At 40.2% G+C, this 20,521-nt stretch overlaps 1 protein-coding gene across 1 annotated transcript; it reads left to right on the top strand.

The window, feature by feature from the left end:
* The first annotated feature begins 31 nt into the window (after positions 1-31).
* Positions 32-19,816, top strand: bbs4 (Bardet-Biedl syndrome 4). The gene is made up of 16 exons (XM_061739371.1): positions 32-88; positions 1,817-1,859; positions 6,031-6,110; positions 11,380-11,443; positions 11,690-11,801; positions 12,035-12,107; positions 12,536-12,589; positions 12,667-12,794; positions 13,497-13,551; positions 13,635-13,703; positions 13,869-14,021; positions 15,245-15,416; positions 15,691-15,760; positions 15,869-16,013; positions 16,105-16,309; positions 19,018-19,816. Exons 1-16 carry the CDS (start codon positions 32-34, stop codon positions 19,122-19,124), a joined length of 1,587 nt encoding a protein of 528 aa, XP_061595355.1. The 3' UTR covers positions 19,125-19,816.
* The last annotated feature ends 705 nt before the right edge of the window (positions 19,817-20,521 follow it).

The raw sequence follows: 20,521 nt of genomic DNA, 5'->3' as shown, positions 1-20,521 counted from the left end.
AACACGTGACCGGTGGAGGGAAGAGGTAACCATGGCAACGGCTTCTACTGTTGATCCCAAGATGGCGGACGAGGAGCGAGCCATGTCGGTGAGTGGGGAAACGAGTACAGTCCCCGGGTTTCTTTCTGTTGCAGTGACTTTAACACGCCACTGAACAGGCCGACAGTATGACAGTTCTGGAATATTTGTTCGGCCCCACCAGATTCCAACACGGCTTGTTTTACTGCTTATCTGAACGTTTGTTAGCTGCCCGGCTAACATAAGCAGCAGCTAAGTTGACTAAGCCACAGCTAACTATAACTTTGAAGTCTAATCTCACTCATCGTGAAGCCGGAGCGCCTTTAAGCAGTAAATACAGTCAGGCCACAGCGGAGAAATGCAAGGGTTCTGTGCAGCATTGTTGCTCATCCTCTTTAGTACACATAATTTACTATGAGGAGTAAACGACCAAATCGCTTTATTGTTTTGTTATTGTTGTAAGGCTGAGCGTTCTGGATGTCATGGAATATAAATAATATAATTAGCTAAATTACCTAAATGTCTGCCACTGTATTCGAAGAAATCAACAAGTGTTTTTAAAAAGAAAAAAAAGTGTGCGTGTACGTAAAGCGAAACGGATTGCGCATGCGTACATGCTGGATGTGAGTGTTCTGTGCAATTATCCTTAGAAATTGCCCTCATTTGCAGAAAAAACTGCCTTTGTCACTTGTTAAGAATTCAATCTGTGGGGTATACGTAAAAAAAATAAACTCCACATGAAAAGCTTTCTCATAAAAACCTCAGTTCAGCTTGTCTGGAGCAACAGCCTTCTGCTGTTCACTTACATTACTGCTGTATGTATTCAGATATGAGAAGGACCTTTCTGAGAGCCAGAGGGCTACAGAGCTAATAACAGTTTAACCATTTACTGTTTGAAGCCTTGTTTTAGTAAATGACAGGGGCAGAGACTAAAATTTCCAAATCCATCTGGCATTGTTAGTCGAAAAAGGTTTGAAAAGGTGCCACACAGACAAAATGGGTGTTTATTTGTCAATTCTGTGTCCTTTCCTATCAATTTCACACAAGGTGTTTCATGCAGATGTAGTCTTACTGGGCCGACAATATTTTTAATACAGATAAAATGTACTGTAGAGTGGAAAAATTGCCAAATATGCTTGCGCCTTGCAGGAATTTGACCTTGAGATACTCCAAACTATAATATAAATATTGCCTCAGTAAATGAATGTTGCACAGGTCTGAAGGTAAATATAATTTTTCTCTTTTTGTATTTATTATCAGCTACAGGAGCTGGAATATTTTAAAAGTGACACGTGCAGACAGTGAGTAGTTATTTTACCAGACAGCTCCAGTATGTACACTTAGTGTAGAGTGTTATGGCAAGGACTATTTTATTCATTTATTTATTTTTCATGTCAGGGTCGTTCAAGAAGCACATGCTGTGTAATATAGACTACAGCAGCAGTTCATTTGCATGACAGTTAAAAACAGTAATGAAGTAAAAAATACTTGATTTCTTGAAGTAGTACTTTTAGGTGACTATTGAATTACTTTTTTTAAATACAAAATTTGTATACACTACATTTAGTATTTCATACACTGAGCTGTGCTGATATATAAAAATGTATTTTTATTTTTCTTCATATGAACGTATGGCCCTATGTCTTCTGCTGATATTCCAGTCCGTCCACCTGCACTGATATCAGACTTTTATGTTGAGTCTTACCATATATATATGTATATATATATATACACACACACATTATGACTCCTTTTATTTTTGTTTTTATTTGCTTTTGTTCTGTTTTTTATATTTCAGGTCCCTGCTTCTGCTGATGCCAAGAAACGGCGTGCACCTAAAGGTACAGCCACAAAGCAAGGGTTATCATACAACACCAACACTTTCACTGCACATATTATATTGTTATTCATTTATGTTGGTGGATTATTTTTGTTCTTTTTTTAAAGTAAATTGTGGTGCTGGTTGGCCAGCAGAGGCCGCTCTCAGCCTTCTGTCTGCCCTCTCAGGCTGAGTTGCAGAGTATTGTTAATGTTTCTCCAAGGTGAATATTTGTAGATCGGAGGGGAAATATTTTCATTTAACTGCGATCTAATGTTCCATTTATCAGTTGATGCTTCTGCCTATAGATTAAATGTTCCCCTTTGTTGCTTTATAAGGCTTTTTAATTATCATGAGTTTAAGGAAGCAATGGAAGCAATTTTCTGCATTCCACAAGATGTTATTGTATTTCTCCTGCAGTGATTTTTCACAGGTCATGGGAATCCTTACTGGGGTCGACTTAATATCATTTGAGGAGACAAATCAAATGGAATTGTGTTAATGTAATGTTGGATGACTGAATGATAAAGTAACACAAAGTGAAAGATTTGATTTTAGGTAGAAGTGAACCACTGGTGATAAAAGAAGAGTATGAAACATAAAATTCTGAACCTAGAAATGCATATACAAGCCCTGGTGGAGTATTTTATATAGAAGCAGATTTTAAACACTAAATAAATGTATCATGTAAAAGAATAAACTTCTTTTAGTTCAGTCTTGTGAAATGTATGAAATTGCTGTTTTTCCTTTCAACTTTGGGGAGTGTAAGCTTTGTAATGATATTTCTTTGAAAAAGAAAGTCTTTGAGCTCTATCTGATAAACAACGAGCAGGTACATGAAAACAGTCATTATTTCCAGCCTGACACGTCATCTTTGAGCCTTACCTCCATCGGTTATGGATGTGAACCCCTTCATTAGTTGAATCTAGCTGAATAATAACTTAAATGATTCTCAAAGGAAAACTATAATGCATCAAGGAAATAAGTGGTATTTGGAGGTACTGAGAGAGGTGGGACTGAAATCCCCAAAACTCACCATGAACGCATTTGAGTGTTGGGTTTGTAGCTTAGCAACAACTGAGCTGAGGATGTCACATACTGTACACCGTTGGCAGGTAAGCCAGGTAAACAGTTGTGTTGGAGTCCACATCATGTCCTGTTGTGGATTCCAATTTATTTTTTTATTTTTATATTTATTTAGTTTTACATGTTTTGACAATTTTTTACAAACTCATCCTGATTTTATATTTTATACCAAGCATTTGAAAAGCTCAATCTGCAATCAGCTCCCAACTGTGTAAAACAACATTCCCACTTTCATAACGCCACATAAAATTATGAATAAGTGCTAGAATGAATGTCACTCCACAGGCTTCCCTTTGGCTTCCCTTTGTCCAACAGAAATAACAGGAAGAAGCTGGTTTCAACAACAGAACTGATCCAGCGAGTTAAAATATGTTGTCAAAAATTACAAAAAAAAAAGCTGATCGGAACAACTGAACACCATTTCTGCCTTACTTTGACTGAGATGCAGAAACTTCAACCAGTTTTTCAGTTCAATGAAGCTGGTCGTCAAGGGCCACACTAAATTAGAACCTTTAGATTTAATAGCGAAATATATTTTTAAGTTATCTGCTAAAGAACGCATTTTATTTCTTAGAGTTTATATGAATATGAAGTGACTTACTGCAACATTACAATTGCATGTTAAAAATGTTCAGTTAAAAAAAACTATTCAGCTATGAGGCAAATATATTGTTTCAGTTTGTACATTTTAAAATCATGTTCTTAGCAGCATATGTAGCAGCTGTTAATTAGCTCAGATTTTTAAAAATGTATTTATTTTGTCTTGAGGAGCTGCTTAATTCATACAGAACCGTGTACCCTGAGATGAACTCAAGTAAAATACCAGAAATGTCAAAACAAATCCAAGCTAAAGGTATACAATTAAAAAATATTTATAGTGACAGAATATGAAATGATATTATCTAGAGCAAACATAGAAATTAATTGTGACAAAGGTTTAAAAACATGCCAGAATCACCAGCAGAAACCCTACAGGGAGGATGGCATCAACACCAGCATGGCTAAAGTTTCAAAAATCACAGTTTAAGCTGCATCGTCTAGAGTTTGCCTTTTTGTACGTATAAAAAGTCTTCTGCAGGAAATACAGCTACACCAAAAAGAAATACCCCCACAGGTGTGAAAAAACATATCCGAAATACAAAGTGTGTTTTAATGCAATAGCTTGTTGTGCGAAACTTTAAATTCAAGAAATAAACCATGTTTTTACTCAAATCTTAAATGAAGGTAATCAAAATATATGCCAAACATTTCAGTGTTGATTTTATAGGAAACTGAAGTTGTCATTATTTAAGTAACATAATGTAATATAATTTTGTATATATTTATTTAATGCATCCACAAAGTTCATAACATTATCAGAAGAAGTATGGTAGTTTTTGTTTTAAGATTGTGTCCAGTACAGTTCCTGCATTTTCAATGGTTCACATCCTGAAAGGGCTTATTGGACAGACAGGTTTCCACTGCCGCATGTTTTAGTTTACTAGTTTTTGTTAGTTTCTCTTTCAAGATAAAAAAAATTCTTTCCTGAGCCATTGCTGAAAGGAATACGTCTCAGTAGATAAATGCAGAACTGACTTGACGAGATTAGTTTTTTTTTTTTTTTTTTTTTTTCAAGTTTTGGGGTAAAACTTTCAAAATAACTGTCATCCCATTTTCGTTTTTTTCATTATGATTCTCCCCATGTGCCTTTTGATCTCAGCATGTCTCTTCTCTGCTCTTATCCTCTTTTAACACATGGCTGAAACACACGCAATGCAAAGATGCCTTAGCATTAGGCAGATCAAATACAACAATGAGAGAATTCCTCCACGTTTGGGATGAAGTTTTTCTCACAACTATATTTGGGACACATCATGCTGGGCTTTTCTCTTCTGCTCCATATATGTATTCCAGCTCTCTTCTCCAAATCTTCCCTGCTTTATGCATGCGGACACTGGAGCGTCACAGGACCACAGCTGAATCCCGGAGACAAGAATATTATTGCTGTCTCAGCAGGAAGGAAGAGGATTTGGTCTCTGCAAATAGGACCATTTGAATTTTGACGAGGCAAACATGTAAAACCCGCGCAGTTTCACGCCCGGCAGTGTAGGGGATTTCTGTGAGGCATCTAGAATAGGCCCCAGCTCTGCCAGCAGATCAGCAGAGTTTTGCTTTAACTGTTGACACGTAAAAACGGATGGAAGCTGTAATTTATACCATTTATATATTTGTACAGTATGTGCACTCACGAGCTACTTTTATTTGGTAGTGGTTGTATTATATACATACATTAACCACTTTAGTCAGAAGGGGCCGGGAGTGTGCGCGCGCATACACACATAATCTTTTCATGAATGATATTGCCCTATGTCAAATGTAACAGGTTAAAAACTTGCACTTTATCTCACAATGCCTTGAATATTTCTTTTTTAATCTTGGACATAAAGGTAGCAGGTGCAAAATAATCAGACTCACTTTTGCCTCCTTGTACATTTAAATGTTGCACTTTACTAGAGAGAGGACTTGGAGCATTGTGGATTACTTCTTGAGGTGACTTAACCCTTTCCAAAGCTTTGCATTGTGCTGCTCACTCCCTCAGCTTCATTCTCTCTGTCCATCTTTACACACTGCTGTCACAAGCACCCAGCTTCTGAGACACATAGTTGCCCTGGCAACTGGAAGAATATCTCAACCTGCTAACGCAGATGTTAAGTGAGAAGGGGGGGGGGGTTGTAACACAAAACTTGCTTACCAGGTGACATTTACAGCCTTGCTTGTGATTTTGATTTTGTTTACGCCTCTGATAACTGTCACTTCAGGAGTATGAGTTATCTGAATTCTTTATGTATCTGTCACATTAAAATAATACATCCTACATAGATGTAACTGCTGAAATCTGAGCCACCCATTCATGTGTAAAAACAATTTCCAGTGTCTGGTAAATTTAGTTTATTTTAAATCTTTGTTCTCTATCAGGTCAAACCTCCTAATGACTGCAGAAGGAGACCACTTTCAGAATCAATCATTCAGGAGTCGACAAAATTAGGCATTATCTGAACAGCCTAATATAATGAATCAAAGGCTTTCCCTAATTTAATGTACTGTTTTTATTTTGTCTTCCTATCAAGCCCCAGAGCTTCCTATTGTGGAGAGGAGAAACTGGCTCATCCACCAGCACTACCTCCGCAAAGACTACGACACCTGTAAGGTAAAGTATCTTCACTGCGTTGCTCTTCATTCCACCTCCACTCTCCGTCTCTGCACTCGGTGATCCCACGAAAGTGCAACATTTTCCTACCCAGTGTGTTAATTCACAAAGCATCACGGTCTTCTAAAATGTGTGAAACCCCCATTCCAATGCATTGCAGTTGGCAGCAAGTCCTTAATATCAGTCTTTATGCAGTTAGAACTGAATAAAACAAAGCATTTAATAAAAGAAAGGCAAGGCACGTTTATTTTCTATAGCATAATCAAACAACAAGGTGATTCAAAGTGCTTTACACCACATCACCCGCGTTCCCTTGACAGCCTGGGATAGGTGGGTCGTGATGCCCGGGCCTGGCGGGGCTGGCCGTGCAGCCTGGGGTGCCTTCTGGCGGTGCTGGACCCCCCCGGGGAGGGGGAAACGGTGCGTGATTGTGTGTCCTGCCATGGAGGATTTGAGCCTCCATTGGCAGGACAACAAAACTTAATAATTTATCAATATTATATTATACAAAGATGGTTGTTATTATTATTAGTAGTAGTAGTAGTAGTATTATTAGTATTAGTATTATGTATAGTATACCTTATTATTAGTATAGATATCGGATAGGTGAATGGATGAATGAATGGGATGCCTGGGTCTGGAGCCCTCCGTTGTCGGGTTTCGCCCTGTTGGGGGGTTCCCTCTCTCCGGGCCCGTCTCCAGTCCCCTCCGCAGCGGGGCGCCCCTCTGGTCTTGGAGGGCCACTTTTGTGGGGGCGGGTGCACCTGCCCGCATCGGCGGCCGGGGCGGCTCTGTCTCTCCGGGCAGGCTGGCCCCTCGCCGGGTGGGGGTCGTTGGCCTGGAGGGTGAGGGCCTACTGGCCACGTGTCCGGACCGGGTGGCCGGGGATTGCCTGGGTCGCGGTCCGCCGCCGCGGGATCTCTGGCTGCTTCTTCCCGCGCCGTGGGGGCCCCGCCCGCGGGCCCCCTCGGCCGCCGCCGGGGGGGGGCTCGCAGGCGGTGGGTTGCCTCCCTCCTATTTCTCCCCTCTGTGGGGTTGCTGGTGGCCTGGGTTCCGGGTTCTTCCATGTCGGCCTCTGGTCTCGCGGGTGGCGGGGTTGCTCCCCCCCTCCCCCACTATAGATACACTTCAGGTGGAGCTTTGTTTGGTTTATTACACACACACATACATACATACATACATACATACATACATACATACATACATACATACACACATACACACATACACATAGCTACATAGACATATACACACTCACGCACACCACACACACACAGCCACAAAGACATGTACACACACACACACACACATAGCCACTCAGTCACATACATATACACACACATACACAGCCACACAAACATATACATACACACACACACACACACACATAGCCACAAAGACATGTACACACACACGCACGCACACGCAAACATATACATACACACACACACGCATGATCATATACATACACACACACACGCATGATCATATACATACACGCATAGACACACATAAACATACACACTGGCTTGTTCACCTGCATGCTTGCTCTGTAGTTTTTGGGGTTAGGTAGCGGTAGCTTAGCTCAGACTGCGATCAGATCTCAAGATTTGGGTCGATTGCTGTTCGTGTTTTGTTTGTGGTTTTTTTGTTGCAGATTTCCAGTGCTTGACGTGTGTTTCCGTGTGTTCCTGCTTCCTGGATTGGCAGTGGATGTCGTGGATTTTCACTTTATTGACCTGAATTATACACCTCTACTCAACAGAGAGATCAAAACATCATCACATTGTAGAAAATAAAAAGCATGATTTAGAATTTAAACAAACGAGCAATAAAGAAAGACAGTGGTTGAAATATAATCAAGTTTTGAAACTGAAGCTCAAAGATAACAGTGCAGATTTGGAACTTCATGCAGCAAAGGCAGCTGAGAACAGGTTTGTTTTCAACCTGGACTTAAATACACAGATTGTTTCAGCTGGTCTGAGGCTTTTTGGTAGTTTGTTCCAGACATGTGGGGCATAGAAGCTGAACACAGCTTCTGCATGTCTGACTCTGGGAACTCACAAAAAACTAGATCCAGATGACCCGAGGGGTCTGGGAGGTTCATACTGGGTCAGGAGGTCACTGATGCATTTTGGTCCTAGACCATTCAGAGCTTTGTAGACCAGCATCAAAACTTTAAAGTCTCTCCTCTGATGGACAGGCAGCCAGTGTAAAGACCTCAGAGCTGGACTGATGTGGTTCACTTTTCTGGTCTGAGTGAGGACTGGAGCAGCAGAGTTCTGAATGAGCTGCAGTTGTTTAACTGATTTTTTTTTTAGGTAGACCTGTAAAGATGCTGTTACAATAATCAAGCTACTTGCTACAAGCTAAAGATGAGTGCATGGTGTAGATTTTCCAGGTCTTGCTGAGACATCAGATCTTTTAACCTTGATATATTCTTAAGGTGATAGTAGGCTGACTTTGTTATTACCTTAATGTTCTTTTCCAGAATTTCTGGCCTGGTTGGTAGTTTTTAGGTGTAAAGATTGAAGCTCTATGATTACGTGTTATCGTTTCTCTTGGCTCCAAAGACAATTACCTCTGTTTTTGTTTAACTAGAAAAGGTTGTGGCACATCTGGTCATTAATTTCCTCAATGCATTTACCAAGAGCCTGCGCAGGGCCTCTGCCTCCTGTGTGTCATCTGCATAGTTATGGTAGTTTATTTTGTTGCTCTTTATAATCTGCGCCAGTGGAAGCATGTAGATGTTAAACAGAAGGGATACCAGGATGGAACCTTGGGGAACTCCACATGTGATTCTGTCTGCTCAGATGTAAAGTTACCTATTGACACAAAGTACTTCCTGTTCTCTAAGTATGTTTTGAATCAGTTTAGTACAGTTCCGGAAATATCCAGCCAGTTCTCCAATCGTTTGACTAAAACATTGTGTCAACTGTATCAAATGCAACAGATCCAGTAAAAATAAGACTGACATTTTCCCACCGTCTGTATTAAAGCATATGTCATTAAACACTTCAGTCAGAGCACTCTCAGTGCTGTCTAAAACCTGACTGGAAGACATCATTGCAGTTGTTTTGTGTTAAAAAGACATTTAGCTAGTTGAAAACTCACTTTTTCAATTATCTTATTAATTAATGGAAGCCTTTAGCTCAGCCTGTAGTTGTGCATTAGTGTCTTTTTCAGCAGAGGTTTAATTACAGCTGTTTTTAGTGGCTTTAGGAACACACCATACATTAAAGATCACAACCTGTAACAGGTCTGACTCATATATTTTAGACATTTTTGTAAAAACACTTGCTTGCATGATGTCTAAACAGCAAGAGGAGGAGTTGTAGTGCAGTAGTGCTGGCTTCAGTCTCCACATTGCTGCTGGTTTTATGGATGCTACCAAGGCTCCAGGAGGAATATGCATACCCAGCTTCAGTGGTAGGAGGATGCCAGCTTAGTTTCAGCAAGCATAGACTTCTTTAGGTTGCCAAGCAGCGTGACAGGGTTTGCAGAGTAGCTAGAGCCCCAGTTGAGAGACAAAGTTCATAATACAGCTAGTTGGTCTCTGCCTCTCTGACCACTGTGGTCAAAAACCTGTGGGTTTAAAAAAAAAAAAAAAGTGTAAACTTTGCAGCTAGTCTCATGCTTATGTTAAGCCTCTCCATACTTCTGATTCACACAGTACTCGTTTCACCCCCATTACACCTCTGTTGTTATCTCCCAAAGAGAAGGTAACAACAGAAATGTTATAGAAATGTTACCTCGTTCTGCTTCCATGTAGTTCACGCTACACTGGCGGGCCATAATAAAGGTGTTATAGTGGCTGTGTGAATGGGGCTCAGCTGATGTCATCCTCACAGGGAGCTATCTACACACCCCTTGTTACACTTTTTGGCATTTCCAGTTAACACAGGACTCATTTCGACCCCATTATGCCCTGTTATTACTTCCCATGGAAGCAGTTTCAGGATGAAATGTTGGGCAATTTGGCATCTATGTCATTCAAACAGCACAGCAGTGCGGAATAAACAAACTCCAGTCTAACTAAATATTGTCTGTGTGAATAGTGCTTATGTTTGCTCAAAGATCCAACAAAACAACAAGTTTGTTTCTTTTTACAATGGGACTGATGACAAAACATTGTGCCCTGTGTTTTTTCTTATAAATAAGTACTTAACAAGTAACTTCTACTTCCACGGAAGCAATATCAACAGTGACAAGATCCCCCTCTTTTGCTTTTCTTATTCTTGTTGGATTCATGAACCACTACATCTCCTCATTTCCCCTAAGAAACAGTGCATGAGCCACTTGGAAGTAAGCATGAATATCATTTAAAGTTAGTTTAGTGCAGATCATAACTGCTTTAACAGATTTTTGAGTGAATGCAGTTGAAGCACTTTTCCTTCATTAAACATCTGTGTGATTCTGCCCTGGAGGAACGAGATCAGTGATCATGAGAACAAAGCATTGAATCTTAGTAATAAAACATTAGTCTCCCACCGTTTTTCAGTAGTTAGACTCTTTAGACAAAAAAATAAAGTCATCCTTACAGAATCTAACATAAACCATCTAACTTAAGTTACATTATCCAGCCTGTACATTCAATTTCAACGGAAATGTAAAAAGATGGCCTAGGGCTTAAATAATCTTTTACTAAAAGCCCCAGAGCTTTTGTTAAGGAACGTTGTGGTGTTTAAGTTCTGGGTACGTTTGGTCAAAAGGCACCTATTATTATTATTGCTTGACATAAAACAGCTCTAGGTAATTTATTACGTTTTTTAAATTATATTGAGGTGGATATGTTCCCCATTTCTGAAGCTTGACCTTTGCCTGGTGTTGGGTGTTTTTCACCTACGGTTAACCAGCATCACTATAGTGTGATTAACTGTAGAAAAACAAAGTAATCGACTCTCAACCATGCTGGTATTTGTTTCTTGAACCCAGCACGCTGTAAGCTGGAAAGCTATAGCAATCAAAGTTAAAACCCTCACAAATATACAAATTGAATTTAACAGACACCAATAACTTCTCACCTCCCAACACTCCAACCTTCATCTTGAAGAACATTTCCAGTGACAACGTCTTTGACACTCATGCTGGCTGCGCGAAGAATCTAACGTTGACCGAATGGGAGTTGTCATTTGTGTCAGGATCAGAGACTGGGTCTACTACTAGACTACTAGTCTGTATCTTTTCATATGAAGTTTTTGTTTTCTTTGCAGTGTAAGATGTAAACAAACAAATCACATTTACCTCCATTTCCCATTCTGTCTTGCAGGTGATCATCAAAGAGCAGCTGCAAGAGACAAATGGGATGTGTGAATATGCCATCTATGTTCAAGGTAAGCCTCCCATTTTATTACAGTCTGTCCTTTTTACACATGTACAGTAATATGTGTGATGTGCATTTTAGCAGCTACATCGAATAAAGCCTCTGTGCCAGTTTCTCAGTATGTCTTTGAATTTCTGCAGATCTGCTCTTTGGGTGCCATGCTGTGCCTTTGATTTTTAATGGCGCCCCCCCCCCCAACCCCCAGTACATGAATATCCTCTCTTTTTTTTGTTGAATTTCTTTATTTCTTTGCCAGCACTAATCTTGCGTCTCGAGGGCAAGATCCAGCAGTCCCTGGAGCTGTTTCAGAGCTGTGCCATCCTTAATCCCAGCAGCACTGACAACCTCAAGCAAGTGGCCCGATCACTGTGAGTGTGCGCCGCTCAAGCATGCTTAAGCACATGAACCCTTCTCCATTAGCGAAGAGAGAGTTTTACAGTAATTACTACAAAACTGCAGGCAGGTTAAGAGCTAAACTTTCACTGATGGTCCCCCAGTGACTATTTTATCACTTTTAAATATTATACAAAATAGTTATTCTAAGTGTAGTGATAAAATCTGTTTAATTTCTCTTATTAATCATTGTTAATTCTTCCTGTAGATTTCTTCTGGGAAAGCCCAAAGCAGCTATTGAATTTTATCACGAAGCTGCCAGACTCAACCAGAAAGACTGGGTAAAAGACAACACACACTGGTACAGAGTTGATGTTTTCTGTTAAACATTTAAGGCAAAGTGTTGAGAGACACTGCCTGGCGTCATTCACACAAAAACACAGCCAACCCCATTTCTCGACAAATTTGTCCCACTTTTACTACAGAAAATTGCCCGACTAAACCTAATTTTCTTTATAACCATTTGCTAAAAACGAACTTCATGGCTGCACTATCAAACTGGGCCAGGGCTGTTTTTTTTTTTTTTTTTTACCAAAGAGCCTGAAACTTGTGATAAATTTGTCACAAAGGAATGTTAATCAGTCCCACTCATGCTGCTATGTTTTGGAAATCGAAACTTTTTCTCTCATATTCTTGCGTGTGTGTTGCCTGTTCAACTAACATGCAACAAGCCATGTAAAATGTGACTTCTGAAATTTCCTCACCCTAGGAGATCAGTCATAATCTCGGTGTGTGCTATTTCTTCATCAAAGACTTCAGATACGTGAGTATGTTGAACACTACAGGGTGGAGTTTTGTTGCCTGGGGGGTTTGATCATTTTGATCTTCTGTCTCTTTCAGGCTGAAGAACATCTAAACACGGCTCTCCAGATAAATAAACATGACAAGACTTTCATGATGCTCGGGAAGGTTCATTTAGTGGCAGGAGAAATTGACAAAGCCATTGAAGTGTATAAGAGATCGGTGGAGTAAGTGAAATTTAAATGTTGACATTTTGGTTGTTTAAAATGCATTTAAAGAGATTCCTCTTCAAATGTCATTTTAATGCTCGCTCTGACATTCAGGTTTCTGTGCGTACAGTATGTGTATACATATTCTACACATATATATAGATGTATAGTGATCTATTTGCATTATCACCTGTCGAATGTTATAATGGCCTTATTTCAAAGTGGTTATGAGTGTTCATACTGTTCCAGCTTAACTTCAATGGATGATTTTCAGCCTCTGGAGCTTCTCTCTGGAGGTGGTCGCCTTTCATTCTAACCCAAAGCTCCACGTTTGCCACATTTTTTACCTCGGGTCCTTTTCAGCTCATTTAGAAATGCAGCTCATTTTCACTTTGCTGAATATTCAAACATGATGCCATGGTGTAGGTAGGAAAATAACATCAAAGTCTGTAATAGAGCTCATTACAGCTACCTCCTGTTGGGGGTAAATGAATTAATCAAATGCCCTAATACTTATGTCACTTTTAATGAGACTTACCGCTGTGATTCTCATTTTAATGTCGATCTGCCCTCTCTATACTCATAATTAATATACAACAATTATGCTGAATCAAAGCCTAGATGAATATTCTGCACAGTCTCTGAATATCAACAATGTATGCTTGCACGAATGAGTCCAGGCCTTGCATGCAGTTTCAGCTCGTCTCCTTCTCTATTCAGGTTCTCCCCAGAGAACACCGAGCTGCTGACCACGCTCGGTCTGCTGTTTTTGCAGGTCGGTGGAAGTTTTCATCACCTTCTTTGGAAAATTCTGTGTGTATATGTGCCAAAAGTGACAAGTAACCATTGTTTTAACAGCTCGGAAAATACCAAAAAGCATTCGAACATCTTGGAAATGCCCTCACTTTTGACCCTAACAGTTATAAGGTATGTTGGTTTGTCACTAATCACCTGAAGACAGGTGAATACATTTCTTTTACTGGAGTTCTGTCTAAACAGAAGGTCATTCACGGTCATGTCACTTTCATCATGTCCTGTTTCAAAGCTTCGATCTTCCTCTCAAATCTCTCTAATCACAGTTTTTATTTCCAGGCCATCCTGGCTGCAGGCAGCATGATGCAGACCCACGGTGACTTTGATGTGGCCATGAACAAGTACAGAGTGGCAGCTTGCGCCGTCCCTGAGAGCCCCCCTCTCTGGAACAACATTGGCATGTGCTTCTTTGGGAAGAAGAAATATGTAGCCGTGAGTAATGCTGTTACTGAGTTTGCTTGTTGTTGTCAAGGTTGAGAGAACTGTTAAACTGCAACACACAGACCAGGACAGTGCAGTGTAATCTGTCCACAAGATATGGAGATTGAACCATTACAATATAAGTGTGCAGCAAATCGCTTACCGGTAAGTAATCAATGTGCATAACCAGGGATGTGGCTATATGTTCTAGTGCAGACCGCTCAAAAAGCTTTTAGCATAGCTGCCGATGGGCTGCATCCCAAAATATCCAAAACACTTTGAATGTAATGGATGTTGCAATTTAAATCAAACTCAACACTTTATGACTTTTTTTTTCATTTCAGAGAGTATAAACATGACACATCTAATCATGTCAGCATCACTTTATTTTTTGATATACATTAACTCCAGAAATCCGGGTGTGTGAGTATTTAAAAGGCATCCTGGCATTTCAGGTGTTGTTTTGTCCCATTTTTGTGGCAAATGTGTCTTTGAGGTGTGCAATAGTATGGGGTTGTTGTTTCATTTTTCATCTTATAATAAGGTAGGGTCCCGTACCTGAGCCTTTTCGTCTACAGCTGAGCCTTTGTGATGTGTGTAGTTTGACATCAGAAAGGCATAATGTTACCCTGTAAGGGTCCGAGCTCAGATAAGTTGATGTCTGTCTTCTTTTAAGTTCAATAAAGTTATAATTGTCAGTTTTTTAATGTAACCGTCTTACAGTACGTGGTCAAAGTTTCCCAAATGTATTTGTAAGCCACATGGTTTAGTTACCGTACCTGTTGATGAAAGATGCTGCGTGATGCAGATCCATCTGAGGAATCAGAGATCACCTGACCAAAAACATCACACACAGTTGACAAACGGTAGATCTACATTTTTAGCATGAGTTTGTCAAAAAGTCATCAATATAATCCAAAATCAAAGTCCAAACTAGTGTGTGAACTGCTGCTTCCTGAAACGAACTGAATTACAAATGCATTGTTATATAATAGTTTATACTATTATAGATGGGAGGTGTAATATTTTTGGGCTGAACTACCTCAACACTTTAAATTTAGATCTCTAAAAATAATCTTTGCATTTATTTACAGTTCAGTAAAGAGTGATTTGTTTCACTCTAACAGATGAAAGCTTGTATTGCAAATACGGGAAACCTTTCTGGAAATGGGGTTTGTGTTATTAATCAGTGTCCGTCCCACTCTCCTTCTCCCCCGACCTCATTAATCCCACAGGCCATCAGCTGCCTGAAACGAGCGCACTACTTGTCTCCTTTTGACTGGAAAGTGTTGTACAACCTTGGTCTGGTACACCTGACAATGCAGCAGTTCGCTTCAGCCTTCCACTTCCTCAGCGCAGCCATCAATCTGAACCCACGAATGGGGGAACTCTACATGTTGCTGGCAGGTACTACGTCACAGAGACAGAAAAATCGTTCATGATTTAATTCTACGTTGTAAAAGAAAAATCCATGAAATCCGTCGCTGCTGTTTGACTCTGTTCTTGACTGACAATGTTGCTGCTGCCAGGATGTCCTTGAAACAAGTGTAGTCGTATTTCCATCTTCGGGAACATTTATTGTTGGATACTCAGTCTGTACATTTTCAATAACCTAAACATGTGGAGGACATTGGATGGTGCAGCCTGTATCTAAGTCCTTTTGTACATCTCTGATTAACAGTGGCTTTGACCAACTTGGAGGACGTGGAGAACGCCACCAGATCCTATGAACAAGCCGCGAATCTGGACGAGTGAGTGTGTTGGATATTCTCCCCTGATTTAACATTATTTTGAATTTGAAACTGTATCACATCATATTATATTTGTTTTTATCTTGCCTTGGGATCATTTTCCCTCAGATCCAACCCCCTGGTCAATTTGAATTTTGCAATCTTCCTTTATAACCATGGTGATAAGAAAAGCGCTCTGGATCAATATCAGGAGATGGAAACGAAAGTCAATCTACTGCGAGACGGCAGCAGCAACTTTGAATTTGATCCTGAGGTGCTGTAGATCCTGTCTTTGGTGTCGTAGAAGTAAATTGCTTTTACGTGTCACAACTTGTCGTAAAGCCTGGCCTTTTAATCGCTGACAGCTGATGGATATGGCTCAGAAGATGGGCACTGCCCTGCAGGTGTCGGAGGGTCTGGTGTGGACTAAACCAGGCAAGGACTCCAAATCCAAACCACACTCGGCGACAGCAAGTAAAACCCCCGGGGCTCCTCTCGGCACCAACCAAGCGCTGGGGCAGGCTATGTCGTCTGCTGCGAGCTACAACAAGAACATGCAGCTACCGGCAGGTACAAACTACCAAGGACGGTTTGTAGAAATGCCAGTTATGATCTGATGCAAAAGAATCAATTACATATATGTTAAACCTGCTACTTTCAAGCCACATCAGATGAGTCTCTTGCATTTTCTTGGACCACAAACTCAATAAAAGAAGAGATGTTTAACCAAGCAGTCTGGTGTAACACCAGCAGGATATAATGACATTTACAGCCTTAAAGAAGATGCCCAGTCATGACAAATGTAAAGCTGAGAAGCCAACCTCCTTCACGTCATGTTTAAGAATAAGGCAGCCGCTCAAATGAATTCAAGGCTACTGTGACGTGAATGTGGGAGCTTACACAGAGATACATTGATAAGAGGGCTTTTCTTAAGCTAATAATTACTCTACCACTCACACCTAAAACCAAAACTATTCATACAGAATGTTGGTGTTACATGTTACTTTCAATCCGTCTGACACTCTCACACCTGTAAAGATTTTATGTTTATTGCACTTTCTTGACAGGTCATGGAAATTATCATTGAAACACGATCAGTTTTTCAATATTTTCCCACCAGACAGTGCTGTCATTACAATTAAAGAGTGTGACTCAGGTTCTACACCACTGGATATCATAATGTGTATTTGGTTGAGTTCTAGTCCTAAGGGCTCTTTGAGGGTTACAGATGCTGAGAAGCCTCCCAACGTTTGAATTTACGTTGCAGACAGGAATGCTGCAGTGATGTGACAGCAGGTGTAGCACCCGTGGGGGATGTGAGTAGGCGCTCTTCCATTACCCCTAGATTTGCGCTAAAACAAATATCGAAACAGAAATCCTGTAATGGAAACGGCACTAATTTAAAAAAAAAAACCTCCAGAATATTAGATAAACCTTTTTACGATTTGATAATCCACTTATTCGTGAAAGTGTAAAGAAAACGCTTTTTGGGAATTTCCACGTGTCTGGCAGTGCTGGATGTGACGTAGCCGGTCAATCTAAAGTCATCAAAATCTAGTTTCCAGCTGTTATTGGCCTCATTATTATGATGTAGTTGTGCTGTAACACTACTTAACCATTATTAACATTACAAAAGGGAAAACATTGACGTCGGGAGGCGGTCCATTACTACAGTATGTACCACAGTATGAACCACATCCCCCGCACTTTTGAAAAGGTTGCTACGCCCCTGCATAACAGCAGGGTCCTTGAAACATCCTGTTGAATTTCTCCACACATCAGATCAATAAATCCTGAACTTCTCTGCCAGTTTATTCTTTTGTTTCTTTTAGCTGCAATGAGCCTAGTTGTTCTTTATGTGGCTGAGTGACATGTGGACAAGGTTGTTTTTCTGATTACAGCATTGTTCTCGTCTGAGGTGAAAGCAGATTTAATTTCCTGCCGAAACCACCACACGTCCTTTTATCCCTTTGATATTGGAGTGTGTATTTCCCAACATGCTTTAGGCGGTGTCTTTGTTACAGTGTGAGCTTGGATCACTTTTTTACAATATATAATCTGTTCCTGGTATTGATTCTGTTATTTACTCTTGCACAAGTTGAACTGTTTTATGTAGTTTGCGACTGTGTGGCCCCAAGAGTGAGTGCGTGTACGGTTATTAGGAACTGCATTATGTTTGAGTAACGATGGACAGCAGGACACCTTTTTGACGCTTGAGTCTCAGTGACGGTGCACGTCTGTCCCTAGTGTAGTGTTCATCCTAAGGTCCAGGTAAACTGGAGTTGAGTCAAGCGATAGCTTTGAAGAACTCTAATGGTTCATGACACAGACTTGGGGAACTCGGAGGTAATGTGCTGCTGTGACTGATTCAGTCTAATAAACCACACGAGCGGTCATTTTACACCTACATGGTCTGCACTAGCCATCATACACTTAGTTTCAACAAAAGCAGTTCTAGGAACTAATGGGATTCAGTAGGGGTGTAACGATACACTAATCTCACGATACGGTACGATACACGATATTGAGATAACGATACGATATTATAGCAGTATTTTTTTAACAACCTTGAATGAGGAACATATGACTGAAAAAAATGGTATTTTATTTGAAAGACACAAAATACAAAATAATGCTGTGCCTTTGCCCTATTGTTACAGTTTGTAATGCTTTATAACTGTTTAAGTTTTAAAGTGCAAGCCAGGCCAACCATTTTCCACTAACTGAACATTATGCATCTTCAGTTTCATACAAGTAAAAATATTTTGCTACAAACTGAATAGTTTCTCTCATGTGTGACTTGACTTTTTTCTTTTCCAGAAATGTAACAACTAAAATTAAATAAACAAATAAAAGTAAATAAATAAACTATGAAAAGTCCCAAACTCAAAATGCTAGTTTCTTCTGAGCGGAGTAAGATTTTGGTCTGCGGGTCGAGGCGCGGTCGCCACGTGATCCCGCTGCACCAATAGGATGTTACTAGTAAACACAATATATTATTAAGAACCCAATATCGCGCTACAGTTTGTCACCTCCACGGCACGTATCATGACGTTTTTGTATCGCGGAATTTCGTGGCACAATATATTGTTACACCCCTATGATTTAGCTACTTAAATGTGGAAGTCCCTCCAAAAGCTTAAAGAACTATGAAGATGTGTTTGCTCTGAAATGATTAATATTTACCCGGCAGGTATCAGTCTCTGTTCAAAGCTACAGGCCTTTTTGAGCTCTTCAACAACCAAACAAATCAGCTGGATTTCTGTTGTCGTTTCCAGGAGCGTCCAAAAGCTCCGCCAGAGCTCCCCCTGACCCAGAACTTGAAGGAGAGAACGACCCCAGCCCACCGGCCGACCCGCCGGGCTCCCCGGAACCTGCAGTCTGACGACTCCACACCCAAAACCTCCAAGAAACCTAAAGGTGGAAGAGTAACTTTACTATCTTATAGTCTTTTACATCTGTCAGTAGATAAGCACTCTTATGTTACTGGGGGTGATTAAGTGTCTTTGACGCCAAACAAGTCGATGTGTTTGTGCTTTTCTAGCTCATTGTAGTTACACGTGGTCCTTGGGGTTAAAAGCTACACACAGACATGAACATCTCCAACGACACTGCTGAGTTCACAGCTAAAAGGGCAGGGTCATTGTTCGTACCATTATGAATGTCAATTCATTTCTCAACTGTAGACCAAACTTCTGCGGTGACACGGTGGTTCTTCCTCAACTCTGTAAATGTGACGGGGTCAGTGCACGCGAATGGGGTCGCAGTTCAAACAAAACGGTCGTATGGGAGTTTGTGGAATTGCCTGCATCAATATCTGGCAGAGCTTAGCAATAAGGTGATTTTAATGAGTTTTCCTTGAATTGACCAGGAGAACTACAATCCAATACATGTGAAGGAAATGCTGCGACAATCGTTAAAACAAGGAGAACAGAGAAGGGTGAGTTAGTTAGACGCTGGGAGCGGCTTGATTGTACAGTAGGATTGAATGTATAATGCTATATGCGCTTTTATATGTGGATAAATGTTATGTTTATAGGATGATGTATTTAATCTTGAATAAAAGACTTAAAGAAATAGCTTCTTTCTCCTTTTGTAAGGTTCATTTTGTGTGTTTTTATGCATTCTCTTGTTGGGTTATTTAATTTCAGGAATCATCTCCAACACTGTGTGAAAATTGTTTTCCCACCACAAACGCATAACACTGTCTGTTTTTTTTTTTAAATGTAATATATTTATTATATACATAGTTGCGCGTGGCTTTGCATAAACATGATCAAGTAAGGACATCGCAGTTTGTTCTACAAAACCTTTTCTAAAACTCAGAAGGTTTGAAATAGTCTTTGCATTTTTGCTTCAAATATTAAAATAATGGAAAATAACCATTCCCCCAGTTAACACATTACTATATAACGTTTGTCTATTAACATGACACCCCTAACAACCTCAGTAACACACATTACATGCACTGTAACCCAAAATTAAGTTTCTTAGTTTGTCAAGCATTCACCTAATCGGCTTTGTGGGTTTAATACTCGTTTATTTCCAGTTACTGGAATTAAGTGGTTGAGATGAAAAGCAGGAGCAGATATTTATCTTCGGTCCCATCGGGAAGCCAAGCGCTGCAGAATGCTGCCTGCTCATGATCAGGCTCTGTTTTTAAGGTTTAAACACAGATTTCTCATCACGTCTTGGCCTCTCTGCTATATTAGATATGAAGAGTACGACTGCTGGTAAATGAATTTGCCAAAATGTTCTTTACTGGATGTATGAACACCTGAA

The sequence above is a fragment of the Cololabis saira genome, chromosome 2 (assembly GCF_033807715.1).
Source record: "Cololabis saira isolate AMF1-May2022 chromosome 2, fColSai1.1, whole genome shotgun sequence".
In the NCBI taxonomy this organism is placed as follows: Eukaryota; Metazoa; Chordata; class Actinopteri; order Beloniformes; family Belonidae; genus Cololabis; species Cololabis saira.
Note: the sequence above shows the minus strand (reverse complement) of the source record. Positions and strands in the feature narration are given on the sequence as shown.